The sequence below is a fragment of the Scleropages formosus genome, chromosome 25 (genome assembly GCF_900964775.1).
Source record: "Scleropages formosus chromosome 25, fSclFor1.1, whole genome shotgun sequence".
Classification (NCBI taxonomy): domain Eukaryota; kingdom Metazoa; phylum Chordata; class Actinopteri; order Osteoglossiformes; family Osteoglossidae; genus Scleropages; species Scleropages formosus.
In genome coordinates, this window is record NC_041830.1 from 13,243,240 (window position 1) to 13,268,329 (window position 25,090).

A 25,090-nucleotide genomic window follows, 5' to 3' on the forward strand; every position below is an offset into this window, starting at 1 on the left:
ACACACGAAGGGCTATTTAGGGTCACCAGTCCACCTGAAACACACGTTTGGATTGTAGGAGGAAACCCATGCGAACACGTGAACATGTGAACGTACAGACTCTCAATCGAACCCACATCCCAGGAGCTGTGAGGCACCAGCACTACCCCCTGTCCCCCCAACATCTCAAATTGGTTAATTGTCCCTGAAATAATACCGCCCCCTATTGGCTGCCAAGCACAGGGACACAGGGGACAATTCTGACCACCAGGTGACGCAGTTCTACTCGTGTTCCACGGCCCCGTTGAACCCGTCGAAGCGTCATCCATCTCTAGTCACCCTCATGGGCTTCATACCTTGGATGTTTCAAGCAAATTGTAGACATTGCTGTGCTGCGACAAAAAAAATGTGCCACCGGCGTTTTGCATTTCGCAGTCGTGTTTCTTGCGAAGCAGGAGATCAGATGGAAACGGTTTGTGGCACACTGGTATGCTTATGTCTGATTTCGTTTCAAAAGCAGATTTTCAACGAATTCAGCCGATCTTTCAAAATCTTCACACGCATATGTCTAAATATTTTTGATACTGTACCTAGTTTTTGAAAGAAAAACAACAACAGTAGAATTTGAGTGCAGTTGTTCAGAAAGCAATCAGCTCATTTGACCTGGAGAGGTCAAGGTCAGGTGTGTTTTATTATAGAAAACTGTAGAATCTTATGGAATTTTTTTATTTCCTCTGAACTGTATATCGCTAATAAAATCCAGAAGGACTGAAGCTGCATAATTTCATTTTCTTTAAGCATTTCCGTGTGAAACGTCACAAGTAATGGAAGGTTCATTTAGAAATGAAACCAAAATGCCAAGGCAAGCGTAAACATGACGGAGGCAGAAAAAGAAAAAAAGTTTATTGCCCTTGAAATGAATTTCTGTGGAAGATCATGTGCTGAGTGATATTAGATAAGGAAACGTTCAGTTCCGCCGCTTGAGTAACATGCATTACATAAATAGATGTTTCTTCGTCAGTGGAAGACTGTATCAGCCAAACAAGAGCAATTACAATAGAGTTTGTTTTGCAACCCTGAATTGCTGAAAAGTATAACACTGAATGAAATATTCTTCTTCTTATTATTATTATTATTATTATTATTGTGACTCTTTTGTCCTTATATAATGTTTTACAGAAGTATTTAGCAAAATTGTTTGCAAAAAAAGTTAAAAAAAAAAGTGTTTTCATTATTCATGCTATTATATTTGCATTACCATTGTACATTTACATTTTTTAAAAAAATGAATAAAAGTAGGACTGTGTAATACACACACACACATATATATACATATATTTGTGTATATATATATATATATATATATATATATATATACAGTACAAGTGTAAGTCAAAAATAATGCTTTGGAAAAGTTTTAGAAAAATGTTATTGTAGAAGAAACTTTTTGGCTCAAGTTTGTATAACCGCGTATATACTTAATCAGTGCATTAAGTTTATTGTAACGCAGTGTTTGTTTCTGAAGCACTGTTGGAGTCTATTTTTTTAGTTATCATTTTATTTTATTTCATTAATTTATTATTGATTAGGTAGGGGGCGCGGTGGCACAGTGGGTTGGACCGGGTCCTGCTCTCCAGTGGGTCTGGGGTTCGAGTCCCGCTTGGGGTGCCTTGTGGCGGACTGGCGTCTCGTCCCGGGTGTGTCCCCTCCCCCTCCGGCCTTACGCACTGTGTTACCGGGTAGGCTCTGGTTCCCTGCGACCCCGTATGGGACAAGCGGTTCTGAAAATGTGTGTGTATTATTGATTAGTCTTCATTATATTATTAATCATATCTTTTGTATTCTTTTCCTTTGCTTATCATTGTAAACTGCATGCTGTAGAGACTTTTAGAATACAGAATGCCTGTGTAATTTGGATATTTTCCGCAGAGCGGGTATAGAGGCTTAAAGACCTTCACTAGGATGCAGGACACACACAGCACACACACGGGGACATTAACATCAGTGTGGGCTGCTAGAATTCGGCAGTATGGTAACAAAACCTTTTAAAGCTGAGGTTCCAAAGAACCTCAGATTGGGAAACCTCGGGGAAAAAATGGAAAAGGTTACTCAGTCCATGCGCTTTCCCGCTGAACATTGTGGGTTTTTACCTTTGAAAAAAAAAAAAGCTGCTGTGGTATCAATGAGCCACCTGAGTTTCCTGCACTCCTTCCACAAAACATTGTGTTTAAAAGATTTAGTAAATGACGTGAGTCATTCTGGGCTGTGGAAAATTCCTTCACTGCTTTATACTTGTTAAGAAATTTGAGAATTAGATCCTCCTTGCAGTTAAAACACTTCATGACAGTTCTTGGCTTCCAAGGAAGTTGCTTACGTTTTCTCTGAGCAGACTGGTTGGCAGGTGATCGCCACGCCTTTTTCTGGAAAGGGAATCAGTGTACAAACAAAAATGAGCTTCAAGCACGGGGAGAGGTCTAGAGCTTTGACTATATAAGCACTTCACCAAACCACATGGCACTATTGTCATCCTGTTGATCTGTCTGACAGATATCCTAGAGGAAAACACACTTTCTGAAGCTCTGTCCACACACGCAGAAGAACATCCATCCGGCCTGAAGGACAGCACCTCATACTTAGTGAGTAGACAACGCTACCTGCTTACTCTTTCTTTCAGATTTCTTTTTCCACTGTGAGGATTACAGTAAAGGCTTAAAAAAAAAAAAAACAAAAAAACTTTCTGGTATTTGCCTACATGTTGGCCTCAAACAATCATTTCTGAGGTGTTCAGAGGTCAGAAATTGAACCAGGATGCAGAGAAAAAGAAGACAGTGAGCAAACTTCAAGTGCGAAAATGCAACAGAGGAAAATCGGACCGCAGTTCTGTGCATGATCGGCATTATTATTTTTTTATTACTTTGGCCAGGGACGCATGTTATGAGGTGTGTAGAGTTCTGAAAACTAGAATGACCAAATTCCTAACAGTGAGAAAACAGTAGTAGATATTAGCTGTTAATTAGTTCATTCTTTCTTTATTTTTTCCACGGGTGTCCAGAGTCTATATTCATTGATAATTGCACTGATCCCTCCAAGCACATCACCTGCATTGTCGTTTTTCAGTATTCTGGCTATTTATTGTTATTTATTCCTTTTTTTGTGTGTAATATGGTCTATTGTGTTGTCTGTAGTCTGTGGAGAAGCATTCCAGCAAGATGTTCATAGTACTTTATACACGCTACTTGTACTTATGACAATAAACCTTGAACTTGAACTTAATATATTTCATAAATAAATATTATTATTAATAAGTTTTATTTATTTTTATTTATCACTAGTATAAATGTTTTATATTTAATACATATAAATGGCTCCTTTCAAACACAGCCTCACGGTCTCTCCATCTCCCAGACGTGAAGTGAGCGATGCCTCTTAGCGACCTCGAGTGCCCCGTGTGCTACCAGCACTACTGTCGGCAAGATCGCGTGCCCCGGCGCCTCAACTGCTGCCATGCCTTCTGCACGCCATGCTTGGAGCATCTGGAGCAGTGGAAGGATACGATTTGCACTCTCCGTTGCCCCCTGTGCCGCTGGACCACTTGCTTGCCCCCACTGCAGAGCCCAGAAGAGGCACTCTGGGTGGACACCGACTTGTGGGAATGCATCTCTGATTTCGAGAAGAAAGAAGAGGAGGAAGGAGGAGCAGAAGAAGAAGAGCCGCTGAGTGAATGGTAAATCCCCATTTACAAGATACCCCAGGGGCAGTGGGTAGGGTCGTTGCTTTCACATGATAGTCAAAGAACCTGGATTCAAATCTCTGCTCTTGTTATTGTACCCTGGATCAAGGTACATACCATGAATTGATACAGGGTATCAATAAAGCCAATAAAAGCCAGTAAAGTCAAGAAAGCCTTCAGGGGTCCAATTTTTGGGTGTTAGAGACTGTAGCTTTTCGACAAACAATCTTGCCGTTCAGAAGTTCAGCTCAAGTAGAGTTCAGCAGCCTTGCCTGCATATCTGCATGAAAAACTGTAGGTGGTAGAAGTTGCTTTAGATACCGGAATTAGACAAATTTCTAAGTAACCGCTTATGGCTTTTATTTTCATTCCTTCTCCATAGCGTTGCCTCCAAGCACTCCAGGCATCAGCGGAATATTCCCAACATGCTGCACAAGCTCAGCGTCTGCATTTGGCCTAGAAATAAGACTCCCATTGTGTATCGTGTAAGTTGTCTTTTTCCACGACCTGACCTCCGTCATGCTGCCACTGGGCTTTTGGGGGCCTCTAGGCAAAAATGAATGCGGTACCCCTTAGATTTCTGTCTCTAAACGAATAGACTTATTTTCAAGGTTTAAGTTTGTTAAGGGAACAAATAGATACATACTCTGTACTGCATAAACCGACAGATCATTTCATAGAAAATGTCACTTGTAAACATTTCAAAGACACAGCAATGCATCGTGTTACGTTTACATAACATATGAGGCGGCAGATCTTCTTCATTTTTCTAATAAAACCGTTTATTGTTGAGCAAGGTTATCTCTTTTTTTTTTTTTAATTTTAGCAGCAAAATTTGGCACCTTTGAATTTTGGTGCCGCTTGGCGACCGCCGAGGTTCTCTTAATTATCAAAAGCGGCCCGGACTGCGCGGCGTGCTAATTGGGCCGTCTGTCTCTCTTGGCAGGAGCCCTTGTTCAAGATTTTCAAGAACCTGCAACCTTTCATGCGCAAGTCATCTTCCACAGCCTGTTCTTCGTCTGCAGCCTGCCAACAAGGTAAGGTGCAGCTAAGTCATCCTCACTGAATTAGCGTGTCCCAAAGGCCCTGGAGATCAGCGACAAGTCCGTGCCGTGCGGAGAACTCTTTACTACAGTTAGTAACGCTGTCCAGTGCTCAGCGTAACTTTGTGCAACATTGAAGTAGTCACTATCTCTGTGTTCGAGCCACGAGGATGCTAACATGCTAACACGCTAGCGGCCTAGCATTGCGTTGGACGTGCAGTAATGAACTGCAGCACAGTCTGTTCTGAACCAATTAAAGAATTCAGCTACCAATATTGACTAATTACAGATTTTTTTAACAAATTCTAGCCATGTCCTGAAATGTCATTTGAAGCGTTTCCGCTCCTTGACGGCCTCCCTCTTTCTCTGCTGCAGATTAGCTAGCGGCGTGATGCTAAAGGCAACCCATGAGTGAAGAGAAGAAGGAAAGAAGGACTGCTTGAAAAACTACATGTATTTTATTGTGCATTGAGATGCTGCACAACTACTAGGCAACACGTGCAACGAACATTGCATTTGCTTCACAACTTTTCCCCTTCTGTAGCCACAGAGGGCTGAATATGAAAGCGCAAAAAATCATGAGGAGTTAATGTTTTTATAATTTAACGTATATGTTTTCTGAAGGCCATTTAAGAAGGCTGTGGTGTAAATAATTTCATTGTGTAACGCTGAGGGTGTTTGTGTATGTGTGTGTGTCTGTGTGTTTCAATGGATTCCCATGCCAAAATGTGAATATTGTGACAACTTCCTGTTGTTTCTGCTCAGATAGCTGCTGCGCACACAAAAAAGTCTCAGATCATTGTGTTTGTATTTTTTGTAACTTGGACTGTGATTTTTTTAATGTAACTTCTAATTTTATAGAAATTTATTTTAAATAAAAGACTACCGTTTACTTGCCGTTTCCTTATGCGTGATCCTCGTACGCTCGAGATAATCAGTTTTGGGGGGTTGTTTTGATGTTTATGAGAACAGTCTGATGGAGCGTGGAGGCGTGAATGTTTTCCCACCACATGTTTTCTGCTATCCCACATTTCCACAGCAGACAGCACATGACTAATCCACAAACATAGGCATTCAGCACAGAAGACACTTCCACTGAGACTTCATGCAGATTTATTGGTGAAGGACACACATCTTGATTTCAGATTTAAAATATCCCATTTGATACACAGGCCATATTAGTATCTTTAGGTAAAAATGTCAGGTTTAGGGACACTGAGTGTCTTGTCCTCAAATCAACGCAGCCAAACTCCACCTGGGATGAGACCTTCGTCACTGGAAGAAGCCCTGGTTCTCTGACAAAGGACGCGAGATGTTGTGGAAGGCCCACTGCAGGATACCATCTATGGAGCTCTGCATGACACAGGTGGACACACAGACAGGAAGACAGAGAAAACCCAAATGTCACTTCCTGTTTATGTGTAAAAGTTGGGTTGACGGCAGAGAGATCAATCTGGTCACCCGTGGTGCACATGCAAGGTGTTATTGTTAATTCATATTTATGTTGTAAAAGCTTTTGAATCCAAAATAACATACAATTTAAGGTAGATATAAGTGTATTCAACAACCGATAAAAAGCTTTAGAGCTTTAGATAAAGACACACTAATATAAAGCACGGTTTGCTTGTCTGATAACTACAGTTTTGTTGCAACCATTGCGATAACACTGCGATATTTAAATAGAAAACTGATACATAAACAGAGTTGATGGTGTTGGACTTGCTTATGTAGCTGTCAGGAGAGAAATGTATCAGAAAGAATGATTTTTTCTTTAAATTTTTTAAAATTGGGTTTAGAGCCCTTCTTGAGAGCCGGAAGGGATTCAGCAGTTCTGAGTGACAGTGGGAGCTGATTTCACTGCAGTGGGGCCAAAACCGAGAAGCTGGTGTCTCTGGCCATGAGCCCAGAAAGTGATCATGAGTAGCCTACCTCTCCCACGATGGAATCCAGTTCCTCCTTGTTCAAGACCTGCTCGGTGAGTGAGCCACTCTCCTCATCCATGTTTTCATAGAGAGCCACCTGTCAGAGCACAAGAGCCCAGCATCTGCATCATGCACACACGACAGTTGACAAGCCATGTCAGCAAACAAATCCTGCAGGGGGACATGGTGAGCCCCCGAAAGCAGCGTGGTAGTCATGACGACAATAGAACGTGCAGACTCCTAGCTCACCTGCATCCCATGAGATGTTTCCGTGTGTTTGGTTTCCAGTGCGCTGGGCCATGAGTCACAACAGGAGCGGCACCGGGATTTTCCACTGCCGATGATCAAGTCATACACGAAACTCACATTAATTAAAAAAAATTAAAGCCATTTTTGCAGTTTCTCCTCTCTAATCTCTTTGATTCAGTGTGACCCACAAGCATGGCCATGCTGAGGACAACTGGGACTCAGAATGTAAATCATAATGCTTAGCAATGAGCTATTAAACAGGGTCTGAAATGGATGTCAAAAAAATTGACCTCGCTAGAGCCCTGCCAGATAGTTGACTAATTGCATATGGAGTACATGTTCATTAGTTACTTAGCAGATTATCAGGGACTTATCTGCAGAAAGCAAAGAGTATTAGGCAATGTTATTCAGTTATATAACTATAAATATAACTATAACTATAACTATAAATATAACTGAAATCAATTTATTGACAATTATTAACAGAGGAGCCTTGATCATAGAACTGCAGGACACCTCTTACTTCTCGGTCACAAGTTCACCTCCTTCGCCCCTAAGTTCAGTAGTTACTCAGACTTCTTCTCAGGTTCTTCCAGGGGCTCCGGTGTGGTGCTCAAGTAAGTGGCTGCCCCCCTGGTGGCCCCCAGCAGCCTCCAGCAAGCTGCAGGGTCTTACCCGAGGTATTCGCAGTGGGAATGGAAGCCTTGGAGACACTGGAGGCAGAAGCTCAGCTCTCCGCCCAGCTGACACACGGCACACTTATCACCCACACCAGCTTCGCCAGCCCACCTCTGTACAAATAGAAAAACAGCTTTATGATTCCCCAGAACATAATCTGTTATGTACTTGGGAACCTGCACTATCTCACTCATTCCCTGAGCAGATCCCTGTTGATCTGCCAATAAAGAATCTATCATTCATCTATCTGAATCTTGACTCTGCAACTGTTCTGTCATATGTCCAGCTTTCCTTTGCGGTATTCTTGCATGTTGGTGCTGCAAGGCATAGCAATGTTGTGACTATGGATGCTATCTTAAGGCCCCTTGTTGAAATCTGCCTGCTAGAGTAGCACCTTCATAGAGATTCATCCCCTCAATCGCTACAGAAAGAAAACCAACCAACCAATTTCAAGAACCGCTTGTCCCGACCGGGGTTGCGGCAAGCCAGAGCCTATCCCAGAGACATTGGGCACACAGGACACCAGTACATCACAGGGCCACAACAAGGTACCCAGGCACACCGCCGGGCGAAGGTACTGAAGCAATTGCAGGGCAAGCACCTTGCTCAAGGGCACTGCAGCCAGAGACAGGGATCAAACCGGCAACCTTCGGAGCCAAAGGGGAGGCGCTCCAACCATAACACCACCAGCCACTCGACTAGTAAGGAAACCATGCTGTATAAATTAGTAAATCATTATAAAGTTTACTGTTTAGCTTTGTAAGATACCACAGAAAAATGTGCCATTTAAAAAAGTTATTGATAATAATAATCATAATACATTAATGATCATAACAACACTGTAATATTACCATCAAATCAAGAATGACTTTGGGACTCCATTTGTTTTTTAACGCCAAAGTCATTTTTATTACGTTTTATCATAACCACTAAAAGTCACCTTTCTTATCTATACAGTCAATAAAATCTTTATGACACAGATATCCTACGATTCATTTAGTTAAAGGTATGTTAAAAACTTGGATGTAGCAAAAGTCTTTTCAGACTCTTTGCTTGAACATTTTTAAGACCTTGGAGCTAATGAGTTTACAGAAAACAAAAATGTATTATCTCCACAATCTCCTTTTCGGTGGAGTGTTGACCGATTCGTCCCATAAACATGTCCAATACTGGACATTACTGATGATCTCGGTCACCTGGGAACACCAAACTTGAGCTCTAAGGAGAGTTGAATGCGGTCCCACACTCCTGTTCTACTTGAATGCGCTTTACTGCCAACTAACGGTTGGAGACAGAAATGCAGGACATTTTTACTACGCAGCAGGACGAAATTTTAGAAAATAGAATTGCGATGAAAGTACAGTTAAAAAGTAAACAAACAGGAAAATGCTTGTATCTCTGAAAATTTGCAACTCACAAGTTTGTAACAAGAGGAGCCAGTGTACGTCAACCAACTTACTCAAGAAGCCATCTTTCGTGTCGTCATTAATACGGCGGTAAGAAGCCGACCAAAGCTGGCAATTCCTGGAAATCTCAACAGATTTCTATACATGACCACAAATGTCTTTCAATGACAAGAAAATTCCAAAACTCAGGCACACCCAGTGCAACATTAAAAACAATTCTTTGCAATCAGAAGACAGCAGTGACTCATGATCCTAAATGCAGACACATTGTTAGTCAGGCTCTGTCTACATCTCCAAAATAGCTGCCCAAAGGTTTGCGAAATTCTGCAATGGTAGTAGTAACTGTCAATCCTCAGTCTGCACCAACACGGCCCCCTCACCCGTGTTGCCTGGGCCTCCGAAGCTTGGCTGCTCTTGGTAGCGGTGACGCTGGACAGAGCGGTCGAGGACAGGGCGGAGAAGAAAGAGATGTCCACAGCGGAGCTGGAGGTGGAGTCCGTTAGCGCTACAGCCTGGAGGGTCGACACATCGGACAACGTTCACATTCGCTTTCATTAGCGGATTTTGCGACAGGACTCGGCACATCGGGAACACGAACCCCTCTTTGTTACACGGTTGGAGGTATCAAAAAGACAGTACTCTTCCCTGTGCTCACCTGGGCAGGTGTGTGGATCTTATTGATCACAGCCTGGCTGCCGCAGCACGACTGACAGCGCCAGGTCCCGCTGCAGGGCACAAAGCGGAAGAATGCCCGTAGTGGACAGGAAGGATTGCGCTTAGTGATCAGAATTCCCCATTGCTCTAGACAGAGTGCAGCAGTTGCCACGCCTTTACCTGGGGATGGAGGTGAGTGGAGGCACGAGGCAGGTCAGATGGTAGGCCCTGGGGCAGCCATCGCAGCAAATGAGCTCGCCGCCGTCCTTGCAAGCCGCGCATTCGTCATCATTCTTCTGCACCTGTACAACCGTAACACAACCCAAACACACCGTCTGGGAACCGCAGAAGTCATTTCACAACCTTGAAAGAACCAGGTGAAATACTCAGGCGTGTGGCTCAACTGCATGCAGGTCTTGAGCGATACTAAGTACACACACACACACACACTTTGTGAACCGCTTGTCCCATACGGGGTCACGGGGAACCAGAGCCTACCCGGCAACACAGGGCATAAGGCTAGAGGGGGAGGGGACACACCAAGGACGGGACGCCAGTCCGTCGCAAGGCACCCCAAGCGGGACTCGAACCCCAGACCCACTGGAGAGCAGGACCCAGTCCAACCCACTGCACCACCGCACCCCCACTCAATACTAAGTATTACAAGTTAATTTTAATGAGTCAGAGCTGTTCCTTTTAGCGGTTAGACTTGCCACCTTTGCAAATGAAGGTTGCTGGTTCGAACCGTACCTACTGTTGAGCCGTCGAGCAAGGAATTTACCCTGAATTAATACAGTAAAAATTGCCTAGCTCTATGAATGAGTAAATCAATTTGTGTCGCTTTGGAGAAAAGAGCTGACTAAATGAATAAATGATAATAATGCTGCCAATTTTATTGCGGTTTGTGACAACTGATTGTACAAGCGTATGGATATTGTCAGTTCATTTAACTGCAGTTTTTATTTACTATTGTTTCGGTTAGAATTTTGCAGTTGTCCTTTGCTGTTTGACTATTTGTGATGTAACAATGGCTCGTTTCGGATGTGTATTTGCTGTTCATAATGACAACAGCGATGACATCTTATTGTGCTTCGTGTAATTTTATGAGCGGTTCTGAAAAGCGTGTGGAAGCTCTGTTATTTCAACTGCGATGTGAGTTTTTGTTCTTTTTTTTGGCAATGGAGCTGTGGTTTTTCAAGTGTATTGGTTGTTGTGTAATACTTGATTAAAGTTCAGTCGAGTTTCTGAAAAGCAAATTAAACTGGCGTTTGCAAAAAGAGTTTCACACCCAGCCCTTTCGTGCCAAAAAAGGAGCATTGATACTCTGGTAAACTTTAAACCAGGCATTCCAGCATATTCAACAAAAACAGATATGCAGTTCCTCAGTTTAAAAAAAGAAAAATCACAAACACGAGGTGGAGGAGCTGGGGGGGGCGTGTTGTTAGTACACCTGATAACTGTGGCACTATAAACATGATAAACCAGAAATGTGAAAGCAGGAAGATCAGCTCTCTGGAAATCATTCCCTGGTTATCTTTTTTAGCTCCTGTTTTATGCTCCTGTTTATCTGAACAGGTTCCGCTACTATACTTTGTATTCATAGTGCTTGAAGGGCTGGTTCAGGTGCTCACATTCCTAGAGACACTGAGCCCACGGCGCACGGTAGCACCTGTGCATACCTCTGGAGCTCTGCTGCTCGATGCCACCTTGTGCCGAACGTGGGTCTTCGGCGCCTTCGGCTTGCCCCTTCCAGCCAGATCTTCCAGCTTGCTAGGGGAGTAGTACTCGCCGCCCACCTTGATACACTTTTTGGAGCTCCCTGTAACACAAAAAGAGGGGTTTGCTCAGCATCACACTGGAGTAACTACACCACAGTGACTAGCACAACTACTCTACTAGTACTAGTAATACAACTCATTACATAAGTAATAGCTGTGGAGCAGGTGGCGCAATGGTTAGAACCTTTGTCCTACAATCAAAGGACCCGGTTTTAAATTTTCCCACCTCCGTAGTTCCCTTAATCAAGGTACGTTGAAGTGATACAATAAAAATTAACCTCCGTTGTAAAAGGGTAAATAACCCTACATGGCGTAGCGTAGAAAACTAACACCCTAAAGACAGAAAATGTTACTTGTGTAAATGGACTAATGATATGACTTTTTTTCAACATTTTTAGTATAATATTTAGTATTTGATGTTCTGCTCATGTAAATTTTGTAAGGGACAGGAAGCGCAAAATGTGTGGATTTTTCTTTTTGTTTTCTGAATAGTCCATACAAATACAGAGATTAAATAATTTTTTACATACACAAAAAATCTCAATCATATATGAGAATGGAAAAAAAATCTCATATATCTTCTAGATGTAATGTACTCAGCAGTACTGTCTGCCGTGGTGTCTCAGAGCAGCTTCCCAGTACATACTGGTACTCAGCAGCAGTTGGGTTCAGTTGGACATCAATGGGTTCAGATCCCAGAAGTAAACTTGCTCTTACATCCTTGAGCGAGTAACCCTTGATGACTCAACATGAGGATACCAACATACCCACCGGACTCAAAGACCTGCTTGATGAGGATTTCCTCCACAGCCCCACAGCTGACCGGCAGCTCGCTGGATGACAAGGTGACGGCTCTCTGGACCGACGTGGCCACTGCTTGGATACCTGCAGGTGGAGAGGACTTATCTCCATGGTGACCAGATTGTCAGTGATCACTCCAACATAAACCTGTCCACATGAGCTCACCATTCCCCATGGGCACCCGCTGTATCTCAGCACCATCCATCTTCCTGACGGACTTCATTTTGACCCCTGCCGGAGCAATAAAAAGCCTTTGAGGTATTAGCCACAGGGGAGTGTCACTCTACTGCCCCTGCCCAGAGGGAGCTGTACCTGGGCTGCTTGGCCGCTGATGTTTGCTGTGATGCTGTGAGTGCTGCGTTCTCCTCCCTTCGTCGGGGCTCCTCTTCCTGCCCTGCGGCCGGTGCGGCTGAGATGGAGGCCGGCTGCCGCTGGGAAGCTTTTTGCTGTGCTTTGAAGTGGTTCTACCTCCATCTTTTTGACAGACAAATCACAGTCGACATTCTCCAGGAGCCCTGCCACCCAGACCGTCCATCTCTTACATCCCAGACACATAGTTACCTGGACGTAGGTTGGCGAGCAGGACCTGCAGTTTGGGGTACCGCTCTTGGTTATACTCCTTGGATAGGTTTCTCCAGAAGGCCTGGATGATACGAGCTTCCCGGTCCAGCAGCCAGGTGAGCAGGGAGTAGACGGCTTTGTGGATGCCCTCCTGCCTCTTCCTTTCCATGGTCTCCTGAAGTAGACCGCAGATCTCACACGGTCAAGGGGCAGCTGGACCACATTTCACAGCACTGGTCCTTGAACATTACAGAGCTTAACCACTCTAAAGCAGCTTTCTGAGTACTTTCTTGGACCTGCAACTAACTACGCATTCAGTGCTGATATACTGGTAGACGCTGAATTATCAGCTTGGATGTGGAAATACACAATTGACTAAGCTCAAAGTATCTGTTCTTCATCGTGGATCATGGGACTGATTTTATACGCTTGGATCACTGGGTCAATGTTCAGGAGATCGAAGGGTTGCTCCAGAAACAAAGTACACAGATCCAGCATTTATCAGTCCTTCTTATAAGAGTTTGTCAATGGGTTTAATGTAACGTAAATTGTAATGTTTATTTCTGAGAGTTAATATGAGACTGAGGTTGTTATATTTTGGATGTAGCATAAGACTGGATTCACTCGAAAACAGAGTGATGCTTAGAAAAGATGGAGGAAAAAGAAAAAGAGGGTGATGGGCTCAGTCTCCACAATGGACACACTTCTTTCAAGTCAAGGTGTTCAAGAGGAGATCAGAAATTTCTGGAGGTTCTCAATATATGGGCTCACCAAGGGTTGATGAACTCAAATAGACTGAAATAGAGTGCGTTATCAACACGTATGGAGCGCTAATAAATATCAGCACACCCTTCGAACCAGACCTTGAACTGCTGCTCGGTGATGATGTCGTGGTCAGCCAGTCCGTAGAGCAGCGGGAAGGGGTCATCGATCGCCATGGCAATTTCAGTGCGCGACGCCCTCAGCTGCGAGCGAAGATCAGCATTGCTGGGGGGCTCCACACTGCACATCTACCCAGAGAACACCACCACTCGTTCATGAAGTCAGCCATTATCGAAGATAAAATGAGGTAGAATGGATAAAATGAGGTAGAATAAAAAAATAATTTTATATGGGAACCAACCCGTAGTATTTAAAATGCTGTTACACATTGCAGGGAATATATCAAAGCATTGCTTTCCGTAGCAAAGGTGAACTTACCTTGGCTGTGATGGTAACAAGGACCCTTCAAAAGGGATCCACCTAGGGCTCCCTTTTATGCATCTCTTCAGTTACCGGACAAGTTGTCAATGAGCTGATTGGTGGATCCGCGACTGATCAAGTGAAACGGACTCTGGTTCACACGTACAATGCCAGTTCTGTTTTCATGGTCAGACGGAGGCCCTCCGTCCAACTCCTCTCCGATGCTTGTCAAACCACAAATCCATTAAGTCTCAGGTAAGAGACAACAGCCGCTGGCTATGGCAACGATAATGAGTGTATAATTCGGGTAGGCTGCGGTTCATAATGTTAATAAGAATCCCAAATTACAATGGTTTTGATCACTGTCTTCATTAATTCAGCTGCCCCCCTCCATCAGCATACCTTGTCTCAATTCCCCTTTCAGTTCTGATGGACAGATCCCATTGGACACCCTGGGCACAGACTACAGATCAACGGCAGCAGCTGGGAAAGTCCACAGTTGAACACCCTCCCCCATCTGAAATCAGTACACTGTCGGGGGGGTAAGCTGTCCATTGGGACCTATGTTTTAGAATATGACACGTGCTGCCTGGGGTCGGGGGGGTATCGCTCACATGTCAGGAAGTGACTAATTTCACCAAAAAGGTTCTTTCCACTGGTATCACCCTCCCTACCCAGTCCCCACATGTGAAGTTCATTGTAGGACAGCAGCTGAGGACACTGGGACTGAGTTACATGGTCCCATGGGTCATCTAAGAAGCGTCACCAGCCTGCACTTACACCAACCCGCAGAGCTCACAGATGTGTGAAAATTAAAGCAAGACAAACGGTTTGGCTCCCGACCCCAGTTTGATTCTGCTTGGCTCTAGCTGTCCCGCATCACTCAGCAGTAATACAGGCAACTGAAAGCAAAGAACTGCTGCTGATACCTCCACTGGTAAAAGGAATTGAAGTTATTATTAATACATGTATTATTATTATTATTATCAATAAAATAACCATTTGTTTTGAAGAAACTGGACTTTTTGTTTCCTTTCTCAAGGATAAATAAAACAATAAACAATCATAAATCCTTAGGGGTGTGGTGGCGCAGTGGGTTGAACCACGGTCCTGCTCTCAGGTGGGCCTGGGGTTCGAGTCCTGCTTGGGGTGCCTTGCGACGGACTGGCGTCCCGTCCTGGGTGTGTCCTCTGGCCTTACGCCCTGTGTTGCTGGGTAGGCTCCATGACCCCGTATGGGACAAGCGGTTCTGAAAATGTGTGTGTAATCATAAATCCTTAACCTGTATTTTTACTTATGACAATAAACCTTGAACTTGAACCGTAAGGTCACAATAACCACATTGGTGCAGATACCACGTGAGTCAGGCTGGCAGCGTCCCAGCTTCTGTTGTCCCGGTGCTTTGGCGTCACCTTGTGGTTACGGCACCGAGCAAAATCTCAGCTTTTCCTTTCTCTCCTCACTTTACCACCTACTGCACACAGAGATTTACGCTCAGGCCAATGGAGAGGAGAATGGCGATTACAGTGATGAACACACACTCTTCGGGCAAAGCGAAACGTCTTCCGCTCTTATAGCCTCAGGTATCATTTAGTTTCACTTACTGCTTGCTTTGAAAAAAAACGTCTCGACGTCCACGGCTTAATCATAGGACAATTTCCCAGCGCACCACAGATATATTTATAATACACGAAGAAGCCAGGCATGGTTTTGGTAATAAGACATTTTTATTGTTCGTTTGTTAGACAGACATGCTTGATTTCTATACAGTGTGAATGGAGAGCCAGTTCTGAATCAACCAGGTCCGCTTCACGGAGCTGTGACGTTTTACACCGGTAAAGGCCTCAGTAGGGCACAGCCAGCACACAGCTTTACCCCAATGGCGCCACCATGCGGCTGCGAGCCTGGGCATGGTGTGTGGCTGCTGTGGAGAGAGCCAGCCGACTGCAAACCCTTCCTCAAGCCCCCCATCCCTGCTCCTCCTTCCATTTCAGTATTTCTGTAGCCAGATTTCAACGGCCGACTCTACCCGACAGGCAAGGCGGCGCGGATCAGCCCTGAAGCCAGGCTATGACACCAACTCAGAAATGTGTGACATATTGCAGGACTAAACAGGAAACAAAACGCTTAGCATTACTGTCAAATAACCAGTCACTATGTACATCCAGCCCCAAATGCCCGGGGTCCCTGTCATACATAAAACCCAGCAGTAGGGATGAAGAGGCTGGGAGTTTATGACTTTAAAGGCCAAAGAAGAACTTAAATGTTGTACCCTTTTAGGTACTTTTAGGTGAGTTTATTTCATAGGCAGCAAGCAATGCTTTGCACTGTATTTATATACGCAACAAATAATACTTTTCCTTTAAAAAAAAAGAAGCAAACCTGAATGTAATCTTTTAGTTTCTGTCATGCTTCTTTTCGGACATAGACAAATGCCTCGTCAAGTGGCAAACGGTGCTGCCGCACAGTGGGATACAACACAGACCAACAAATCCATAAAAAATCTGATGAAACGGCACATTTCTATAAAGAAGGTTTACCTTTGCTTGAATGATCTGGAGCCTCTCTGCCGTACACATCACGAAAGCCGAGCCTGACGCCACATCCTACGCGCCGCAATGGAGAGCTGCTCTAACCCACCCGAGCTTCTGCAGTGAACCCTGGTGGAGGCCATGCAGGCGGAATGCTGCAGGAACCTGGGATTTGAACCCAGCTGGTGAGACCAGCCAGCATGTCGCATCACAAATACAGTCATAGTTCACAGACGCTGCAGACTGTCCTAACTGTGCAACACACAGAGCAGATCATATGAGAGGGGAGCGTATAGGATGTTGCGCTGTTCGATCCGAGCACGGCGTCTGTTGTTAGGATACAGCGCGAGGCTGGCGACAAAATCCAACCTACATTTGCTCCACATCGTGTCAATTCCTTCTCACAACCCCTGGCTCATCGGAGACATTAACTACACTAAAGGATGCGTTGACACACTACTAATTCTCTAGCTACTTTTGAAGACTACTGAGTTATGCTAATATTGACCTTTAAAACTGGTATGAAAGACAACTGCCATGTTCAATTTACAGTGAAGGCTTACTATAAGACTTGTACAAGGTTCAGATTTTACATTTTCAATACATATACAAAAAAGTGCATTAAGTTCTCACAAGAAAGACGGCTTGAATAAAAGAATTTCACCGAGCCTCCATAGCCCCGGTGCTTCATAGCCCCGTTTGGGCTTCCTGATTCGATTTGGTTCTAATGGACTTCTGCTGCCAGCCTAAGATGCTGGGCAATGTGCCATGCAAACTAACTGGATTCCGGCTGATGAGTGACCCCAACACCCCCCAAGGGCAACCTCAACCAAGCAGTAAAGGCCACTGACTTGGTGTTTACCTCTCATCGTGGTCAACATGTCCTTACCCCCTAGCCCGACCTCATGCAAACGGCATCGCTGCCTCTTTAGCCAGGACAACAGCCCTCAGTGCTCACGCTCCCGAGCATGAAGGCACGATGCTCCCGATAAAATAGGCCCAAAGAATTTTGCTGGAAAACCGGGATGGTGCGTGGACAGGAATGGAGAGATCCCCAGCAGAAGTGTAAGATCAGATGGGCCAATTCAGCAAGCGAGCTACAGTGAGGGAAAACACGGCGGGTGAGAAAGCGGTCCGCCATCGCCCAGCTACTGCTAGACCTGGACAAGGTTCCTTCAAACAGGACAAGAGGGGCTGCATCTAATGGCTGATGACCACAATGAGAAAGATGGCATTTCACAGTACAGTGTGGTATATTTCAGTGCTTCGGGGGAGGGAATGTGAGAAAGTAAGTGAGCAACAAAATAATCCGTAAGCATTAACCGATGTCTCAGAAGCGTTCCGGAAAGGCGCGTCTGCTTTCTAAAGTTGCCAGTATATATAGCGAACATTTACAGTACACACTACTGACCGAAAACATACTGGTAAATCAGATATGCAAATCTATAGTTTTTTTACAGGAACATCGGACAAGAGAACTTCCCAAGTGATGCATAAAAATCACAGGTGAAAGTAAGCTGTGTCATCGTCAGTTTGTGCGCAACGGCAGACGGAATTGACGCTCAAGAACGACTCGCATGCATGCAACAGACAGCCTCGCTTTTGCTTTGCGCTGCCTGGTCCAACCTTTCTTACATGTTTAGCACAAGCTGAAAACTTATGTTGTCTGCATTGTTTTTTTTTTTTTTTTTTTTAGTGCTTTTCCTTATGTATACAAAAATACAAAACGAAACAAAAAAAAAAACTGTACCATTCGTGTTTTTCAAAAACAAAGTTCTTTTCTTCCACTTTCTTCCTTTTGGAATTTTTCCGACTTTGTTTTTTTGGCAATTTCGTTAACAAAGTACTATATTTTTACCATTGAAGATTGACGTAATTCTGGTTCCAGCCAATCAGAAGTAAAAGGCCAAAATAGCCAATCAGAAAACTCAACTGGAAGCTAACCAATAGGAAGCAACACAACAAGCATGTGGTGTAAATGAAGCTGCCCGTTTGGGTGCTGTGCATTAACAGGAGCAGCCGCTTTCGCTGGTCGGGGCCTCTTGTGGTTTGTCCAGTTTGATGTCAATCACTGCAGGGTTAAGTGGGTTAAGGAAAACTGGAAGGATAAAGTACAGTTTAAATAAAAAGCAAGTTATGCAAACACCACATGAAAAATACAACCCACAATGAAGACAAATTAAATAAAAATATTAAACAGCATGGCAAACCTGTTTAAAAAGAAAAAAAAAAAAAAAAAAACAGCAATCCAATTTTTATTCGGCACAGGATTCTCAGGCTAGACAGTTAGGTAACCTTTTCCTCACAGGAAGCAGAACGAGGTTTGACAGGAAGTAGGAAATGGTCTATGTTGTGATGGCTCCCAGTCCTAGCTGCTATGAACCAGGCAGCAGTATGCTCTTGTTGGGTAGGCTAGGTGGCTGCCTTGCCTGCAACAACCTTTAGCCCTCTTTGCACGGGAGTGAACGTGTTCTCGGGATTCCTGAAGCGGAGCCCTTGTCCATCTGCCATATCGGATGCCTGTTTGCCCCCCTGGCCCCCATTGTGCTGATCCTATGTTGTTCAGCATGGATTGGATTTTTGCTGCACTCTTTCCTCAGAAAACATGCAGCATATGGCAGCATGATTTAGCACCATGAACAAAATATTTAAAAAATGAACTGCAAATTCCATTGGGTCAATTTTTAATAGACACCAAAATAAAAAAAAAAAAAATCAAATATATAAGGTTCATGTTGCACTAACTGTATATCAGAAATGCAAAGGTCTGTAAAAAAAGAAAAAAATGGTTGCTTCTGCAGGAGTGTAGCTGACCACACCATGGATATATAAAGCTATTCCTTTGGCTGCCATAGCGACAGAGACAGTAGAGACCTAAACCTTCTGGAAGTTCTCCAGCAACGCCGGAGGATGGCTAGGTCTGCATACTGTCGCAGTGGCAGCTCCTGAGAGACAAGCTGTCAGCTTGCTGTCTTAGCCCTTCCACAGCCATGGTTCCCTAGACACTTGCTCATTGGTCCCACAGCACTACAGAGAGGGAACTTTGGGGATTTGTTACTACAGACAGGGTTGGGACAGCTGGAGGGGGTTGGAGACTGGGCAGAGGACATTAGAGGAAATGTGAAGACCTTCCCCAAGATGACGTTAAACATGACACAGAACTCCACAAAGGAACATGTTAGCAAGTCCCTCCTTGAAAAAAGTACTCAGATGTCATTGGCAAGATGTCCAGGTGACACGTCAACTCCCCGAAGAACCCCAGGTGTCCTTCTCTCTACCCACTGCCAATGCAAACTGTCAGAATGTTGACATAAACTCCTCCTCCCATCTCCCCATCCCCTCTAACCTCCACCAGGCCCATTCTGATGGAGAGACCACTTCTAGGGGACATAGATGACTCCAAAGACCTAGCTAAAGCACATCCATAACATGTAAGGATGGGAGATCTTGAGGCTGTGCTACAAGGACAGAGATGATGGTTACTGTAGGACCCTAGGGTATGGTACTCACCTTTAGTGCTCTAGTTACACTACACGAGATGAGCAAAATTTTGACAAAGTGACTTAGCATTTGCCTAACCAAATAAAAACATGACTTCCAGGCAGCCTTTCCAAGACTATTGAGTGTGGCCTTCCTCATGCTGCACCTGATCCACAGATTTTCAGAGTACAAAGAGAGCATGTACAACTCAATAGCACTAAGGGATTCACACTTCAGAGGCCTTGACACTAATCATAAATCAGACAGATTCCGGCAAGCATACAAAACCTTCCTTTTCTTGGGTAACAGGCAATTACAAGCAACAGCTCTCATAAACTGCGTGTGATATTGACTACTGTGTTTTTCTTCATAAGCGTTACACGGGGTTGCCGGATCACCCACTAACACAAAGCGAGTGTGCCATTGGAAGACCACCACATCTGCCACAGAAGTAAATTATTACATTTATTCATTTATCCAAAGCTTTTCTCCAAAGCAACTTACCATTATCTACCAATTGATACAGCTGGGCAATTTAGGGCGAGTACCTTTCTCAAGGATACTACAGCTGGAGGTGGGAATCACACCTGTGACCTTTGGATCCAAAAGCAGCAGCTCTAATCGCTGCGCTACCATCTGTCTTATTATTATTATTGCATTATTATTTGTAGCAAGGTAGAAAACACACTTTACAGGTTTATTCACAGTTGCTTGATTATTTTGCTCTCACAAAATAGGTGCCGTTGTGGTTAAGGATCGAACATGACCCAGCAGTTACCAATTTAGTCTTCAAGGTAGGAGCAGCAAGTGAGAAACTTGACCAGAAAAGGATTTAGATCTTTGGCCCACAGCTGGTGAGGAAAAACACTTTAATCAAAGGGTGACTACAGGTGGGTAAAGGAGACCCCCAGGAACACCAGAGTGTGTTTTCTCCGCCTGGGTGTACAAAGCACTCCTTATGCCAAATCAGAAGACTGGGAGTTGCAAGAGATGAGGGCTATTTATGGTAAATAACACAGCAAACAGGGCCATTAAGAGCAGAATGGATTATGGTCTTATACACTGTAACACGTTGCCAGGGAGCTAAAGATACAAGTATATTTCACTATATTGGGATGTACTTATCACATCTCTAGAAGAGCCATTCAATGGCTGCAGGCACTGTTGTTCTGTTGACTTTGCCTCTCAGGGTAACTAATCATCTTCAGCCGCCATTTTCAAATTACAGGAGAAATTGCTAAACAAAACAGACGGAGGCAAGTAAATGAATTCATAAAAGCTACCACTGGTTACTATGGAGATGGTGGGTATGCGGGTGAAAGAGAAATGGAAAAAAAGACAACATGAACTCATAAAATGTTGGGGGTGGGGGGGGGGGGGGGTGAGTACTGCCTATTACCATGGAGTGAAGGAGGAAGGTTAAATGTTGTCATGTTTTTCTCTGCAAATCCCAGTGGAGAACTCTGCAAGCAGACGGGCTCTGGGAGAAAAGAAACGCGAAGGAACAGGGGTTGCCGGGGGTTCAAGGGCACTCAGTTCTGCTCCAAGAAGCAAAGTCTTTCGACGCCTGTTCCAAATCCTCACGTAAACAGTGCCAGAAATATCAACCTGCTTAAGGCCCGATTGTTGTTGAGACAGGGGGCGAGCAGCAAATGCTTCTTGTACAAATGCCTAATTTAGAGCTGATCTCCCTCAGCGTAGGCTGAGAGGCTTGAATTCCCTACCTTTGTCAGCAGAACACAACCGAAACTTCTTCCCAAAATACAAGGTCATTGCATATGAGAAAAAAAATACACACACACACACACTCACACACTCACACACACACACCGGTCAGCCATGTGACAGGGTGATTTGAGCCCAATGGTCATCCAGGCAAGCAGGGCTATGACCACCTCCTGCAGATGGGAAGAGAAGGAACAGAATGCTGCAGCACACATACCAACACCAAAAAATGTTGGGCATCTCAAGGTCAAATGTGCTAGTTTCATGAGATGGCAGAAATGGCACTGCCAGATCTAAGGACCAGAAATATTGGCTTGACCAGTGAGGACAGTCGATTTTTCCACTTTAAATCCCCAGTTGCCATGGCAACTTGCCAAAATATTCAGAAAACTGTACCGCTGCGTTGGAGCATGATGGCCAAGAGTCCTTCTCGAAGGAGAAGACTGTCCTACAAAGATGCAGTGCAGGTGAACAGGTATCTTTATGACTGGAGAATATTTTAAAATATCTACGTATGAATATTTCAAATATTCAGATATGTCTCTTCCTGAAGCGGCCTCTTTCTTCTTTATGTCTGAAAGAAATGCAGGATAGCAGAGTCTGAAACTGGTGGGGAGTGGTTGGTATCAGGGTGTTCCCTCAGAGAACTCACAGTTCAGACTTCATTTATTAAGCCCCGGATAAACAATAGAAACGGTAAGAATCAAAGTGCAGCTCCACAGGCGTCAAAGGACAAAGTATTGAATCCACAGTGCACGCACGCAACCATGAGCTCACACTCACAATGAGACACACCATGTGTCATCGTCCAGTTGCCCGGCGACAAGCCCCGCCTCCATGCGGTCTCTCGGTGAAAAGGATACTGCCTTCCTTGCTCGTCTCCTGCATGTTCTCCATTCCTGGCAGTGCGGCGGCCACGCGTCGGAAAAGCTGCAAAGACACACATGGGAAGGCTAGAGGGGCTTACGTCTCATAGTGCTCACTTTTGGGATGCTGGTACTACTCAGCAGCCCATGATGTTGACTGGCTTGGCTGCCAGAGGGCGTGGTCTCTCTGTCTGATAAAGGGCGTGGCCTTTTTGATTGACATACAGTGCAACACATGCCCTCCATTGCCCAAGACCACTTAGTTAAATAGGAGCCCTCAGACTAAACTTATATTGCTTGAAAGCCTCAGATCGGCAGTTTTATACTATTTCAGTAATATCACCTTTGATTAAATAATAAGGATTGTTCAATGGCAGATAGCTGTACAGTGCTTTTCTTCAACTGAATAACGCAATAACATATTATGCACAGATAATAAATTCAATATTTACATCTTAGCATGGGTTCTTATACAAATCCAGACCCATACAGTACGTACTTTTTGTTATTCAAATTTCCATAAAGTTGTGACAGAATTCAGGGCAGATTATAGATCCATTCAATGCGGCAAATGGGCTACCGACAGCAAGTACATTTGGAACACGGCAGTTTGTTAAATGCAAAGCTCAGCTTCCCTCCCCAGGGGCATTAATGGTGTTAATAGTTCAGTCATGAAGGTCCTGTAAGAAACACAGCCTAACAAACAGTGCTTCCCTCCGTACTGGAATTAGTTCTCTCACATCCCATAAATCTTCTACAGTCAAACAATAGACACGAGGACAACAGACGGTTTTTGTCACCGCAGGCCGAATAAAGCGAGCCTCACAGGAATAGTATTGGTGTGATTCATGGAATAAACACTCTCGTTCCAAGTTCTTTCTTTAGCATGTCCTCCCTTTTCAATCTCCTTTTCCCCATAATTGCAGAAATACTCTATCTCATGGACTCATGAATGAAATGCAGCATGGAGTGACAACGATCAAGACAATAGCTTGTGGACAAGGGGAGGGACAAGAAAAATGGAGAGATAGTTAGAGTGAGGAAGATGACATCGGGACCAGGGGATGTGTCAGAGGGATTCCCAGCACTCTCAAAACTGCCTGGTCCCAAAGTAGCGGTTCGAATCTGGGGGCAGCTGGCATGATGCGGTGGGGGAATGGTGCCACTTACAGCCTGCAGGCCCCATCACTTCAGTACTGATCACAGGCCCCTTAGACATAGCCCTTCCTTGGCACTAATAACTGGTAGGTGGGTGGTGGTTTGATAATAAAACCCAAGACTTGGTCAGGCATGCCGAGATGCCCTTTGCTAAGTTTGCCACAGCATTTATAATATAACCTCCAGATCTATAAAGATCTGAATTAACTGCTTACAATAGTTTAAATCCAAATATAACTCATGTTATATCTATATATTTATCGAATTACTGAATGAAGGAATGAAGTAGGAAGTCACAACAAATGGGCTCCAGTTGGAGATGGAGAAAGAACAACACAGATGGATATACAAAAAGAGTTTGTGTGTTTGTCTGTGTCTGTGTGTGTTTGTGTGAGAGAGCGCGAGAACCCCCACAACGGGTGATGAAGGACGCCTCACTTGTTTGACATTGTATCCCGTCTTCGCACTGGTCTCGATGAACATTACGTTCAGCTCCTTGGCTCGCTGCTCGCCCTCCTCGATTGTGATTTGCCTGAAGGAGGAAAACAAAGTGGCAGGTGCCATGCACATGAGCAGCAACACACAGCCAACTCAAGGGTAAATTGATGACACTAAATAAAGCTCTACCAGCATGTTCCCTCCATAAAATATTGTCTGAAACATACACAATCTGGTACCTTTACCTAAAATCTGCAATATGGATTGACCAATTTTCCCAAATGAAAGTCATCATGCCTGCCTCCAGTGTAGCCTTACCCCAGTTGTTAACTGAGTCATGATGCTGTAGGCTGAGATATTCATTAAAGCAAATTTGTGGGGCACAGTTGTGAATTAATCCATGTTCGGGTTTTGGGACAGAGCCATCACCTCAGTAATAAAAGTGAGATTCACACTGTTGTCTGAATAAGTGCTGGCAGTCAGGATGTGACTGCGTTGAGCCTCAAAGCCTGCAGCCTTTTGGGAAACTGCTGTATGACATAAATAGCCTAGTTCCTTTGTTTTGTCATGGGTTCTGCCCCAAAAAAGAAAAAAACTAGTTATTCTATATCCTTTAAAAACACTTGATGGCATTCCTAAGGCTGGAGAACAATAGAAAACTCTGAGCCACATTCAACAGTACAGTTCCACCAGTTCTATTTCAGTCTGGCCCACATCAGATAATGCTATATACTCCTGTTATAACTAAATTCCAAACTTTATGGAAGATCAGCAACACTAACAAGCCACAGAAGGTCAAGAGGTGAATGCAAGAACTTTCACATCTACATCCCAAATGTGATTTTGCTGAGGACCCATCTGCCAAATTAGATTCTAAATTCAGCATAACAGGGACAACTGCGTTCAGCT

At 44.2% G+C, this 25,090-nt stretch overlaps 2 protein-coding genes across 2 annotated transcripts in view; both read right to left on the minus strand.

The window, feature by feature from the left end:
• Nucleotides 1-5,858: 5,858 nt before the first annotated feature.
• aire (autoimmune regulator) lies at nt 5,859-14,184 on the minus strand. Its single transcript, XM_018731065.2, has 14 exons — nt 14,002-14,184; nt 13,665-13,811; nt 12,802-12,976; nt 12,553-12,714; nt 12,406-12,471; nt 12,211-12,324; nt 11,341-11,480; nt 9,842-9,963; nt 9,663-9,732; nt 9,388-9,519; nt 7,599-7,714; nt 6,924-7,008; nt 6,682-6,771; nt 5,859-6,105 (listed from the first exon to the last, which is right to left on the minus strand). The coding sequence occupies exons 2-14, from the start codon at nt 13,809-13,811 to the stop codon at nt 6,025-6,027; spliced, it is 1,500 nt and encodes a 499-aa protein (XP_018586581.1). The 5' UTR covers nt 14,002-14,184; the 3' UTR covers nt 5,859-6,024.
• Nucleotides 14,185-18,221: 4,037 nt separating this feature from the next.
• Nucleotides 18,222-25,090, minus strand: part of LOC108921607 (ras-related protein Rab-6B-like) — a 49,935-nt gene continuing 43,066 nt past the window's right edge. Inside the window, exons 6-8 of the mRNA XM_018731132.2 lie at nt 24,182-24,275; nt 22,583-22,649; nt 18,222-18,585 (exon numbers count right to left, since the gene is read on the minus strand). Coding sequence (XP_018586648.1) covers nt 18,521-18,585; nt 22,583-22,649; nt 24,182-24,275 — 226 coding nt within the window. The 3' untranslated portion in view covers nt 18,222-18,520. The remainder of the gene's footprint in view (nt 18,586-22,582; nt 22,650-24,181; nt 24,276-25,090) is intronic.

Bases quoted from the DNA above. Each gene is read 5' to 3' on its own strand.
- aire (XM_018731065.2), bottom strand. From the start codon at position 13,811: ATGTGCAGTGTGGAGCCCCCCAGCAATGCTGATCTTCGCTCGCAGCTG. The intron at 12,715-12,801 runs GTAACTATGTGT...TCTGTCAAAAAG, and splicing joins GCTCGCCAACCTACGTCCAG to ATGGAGGTAGAACCACTTCA. The intron at 6,106-6,681 runs GTAGGCTACTCA...TGTGTCATGCAG, and splicing joins TGGATTCCATCGTGGGAGAG to AGCTCCATAGATGGTATCCT.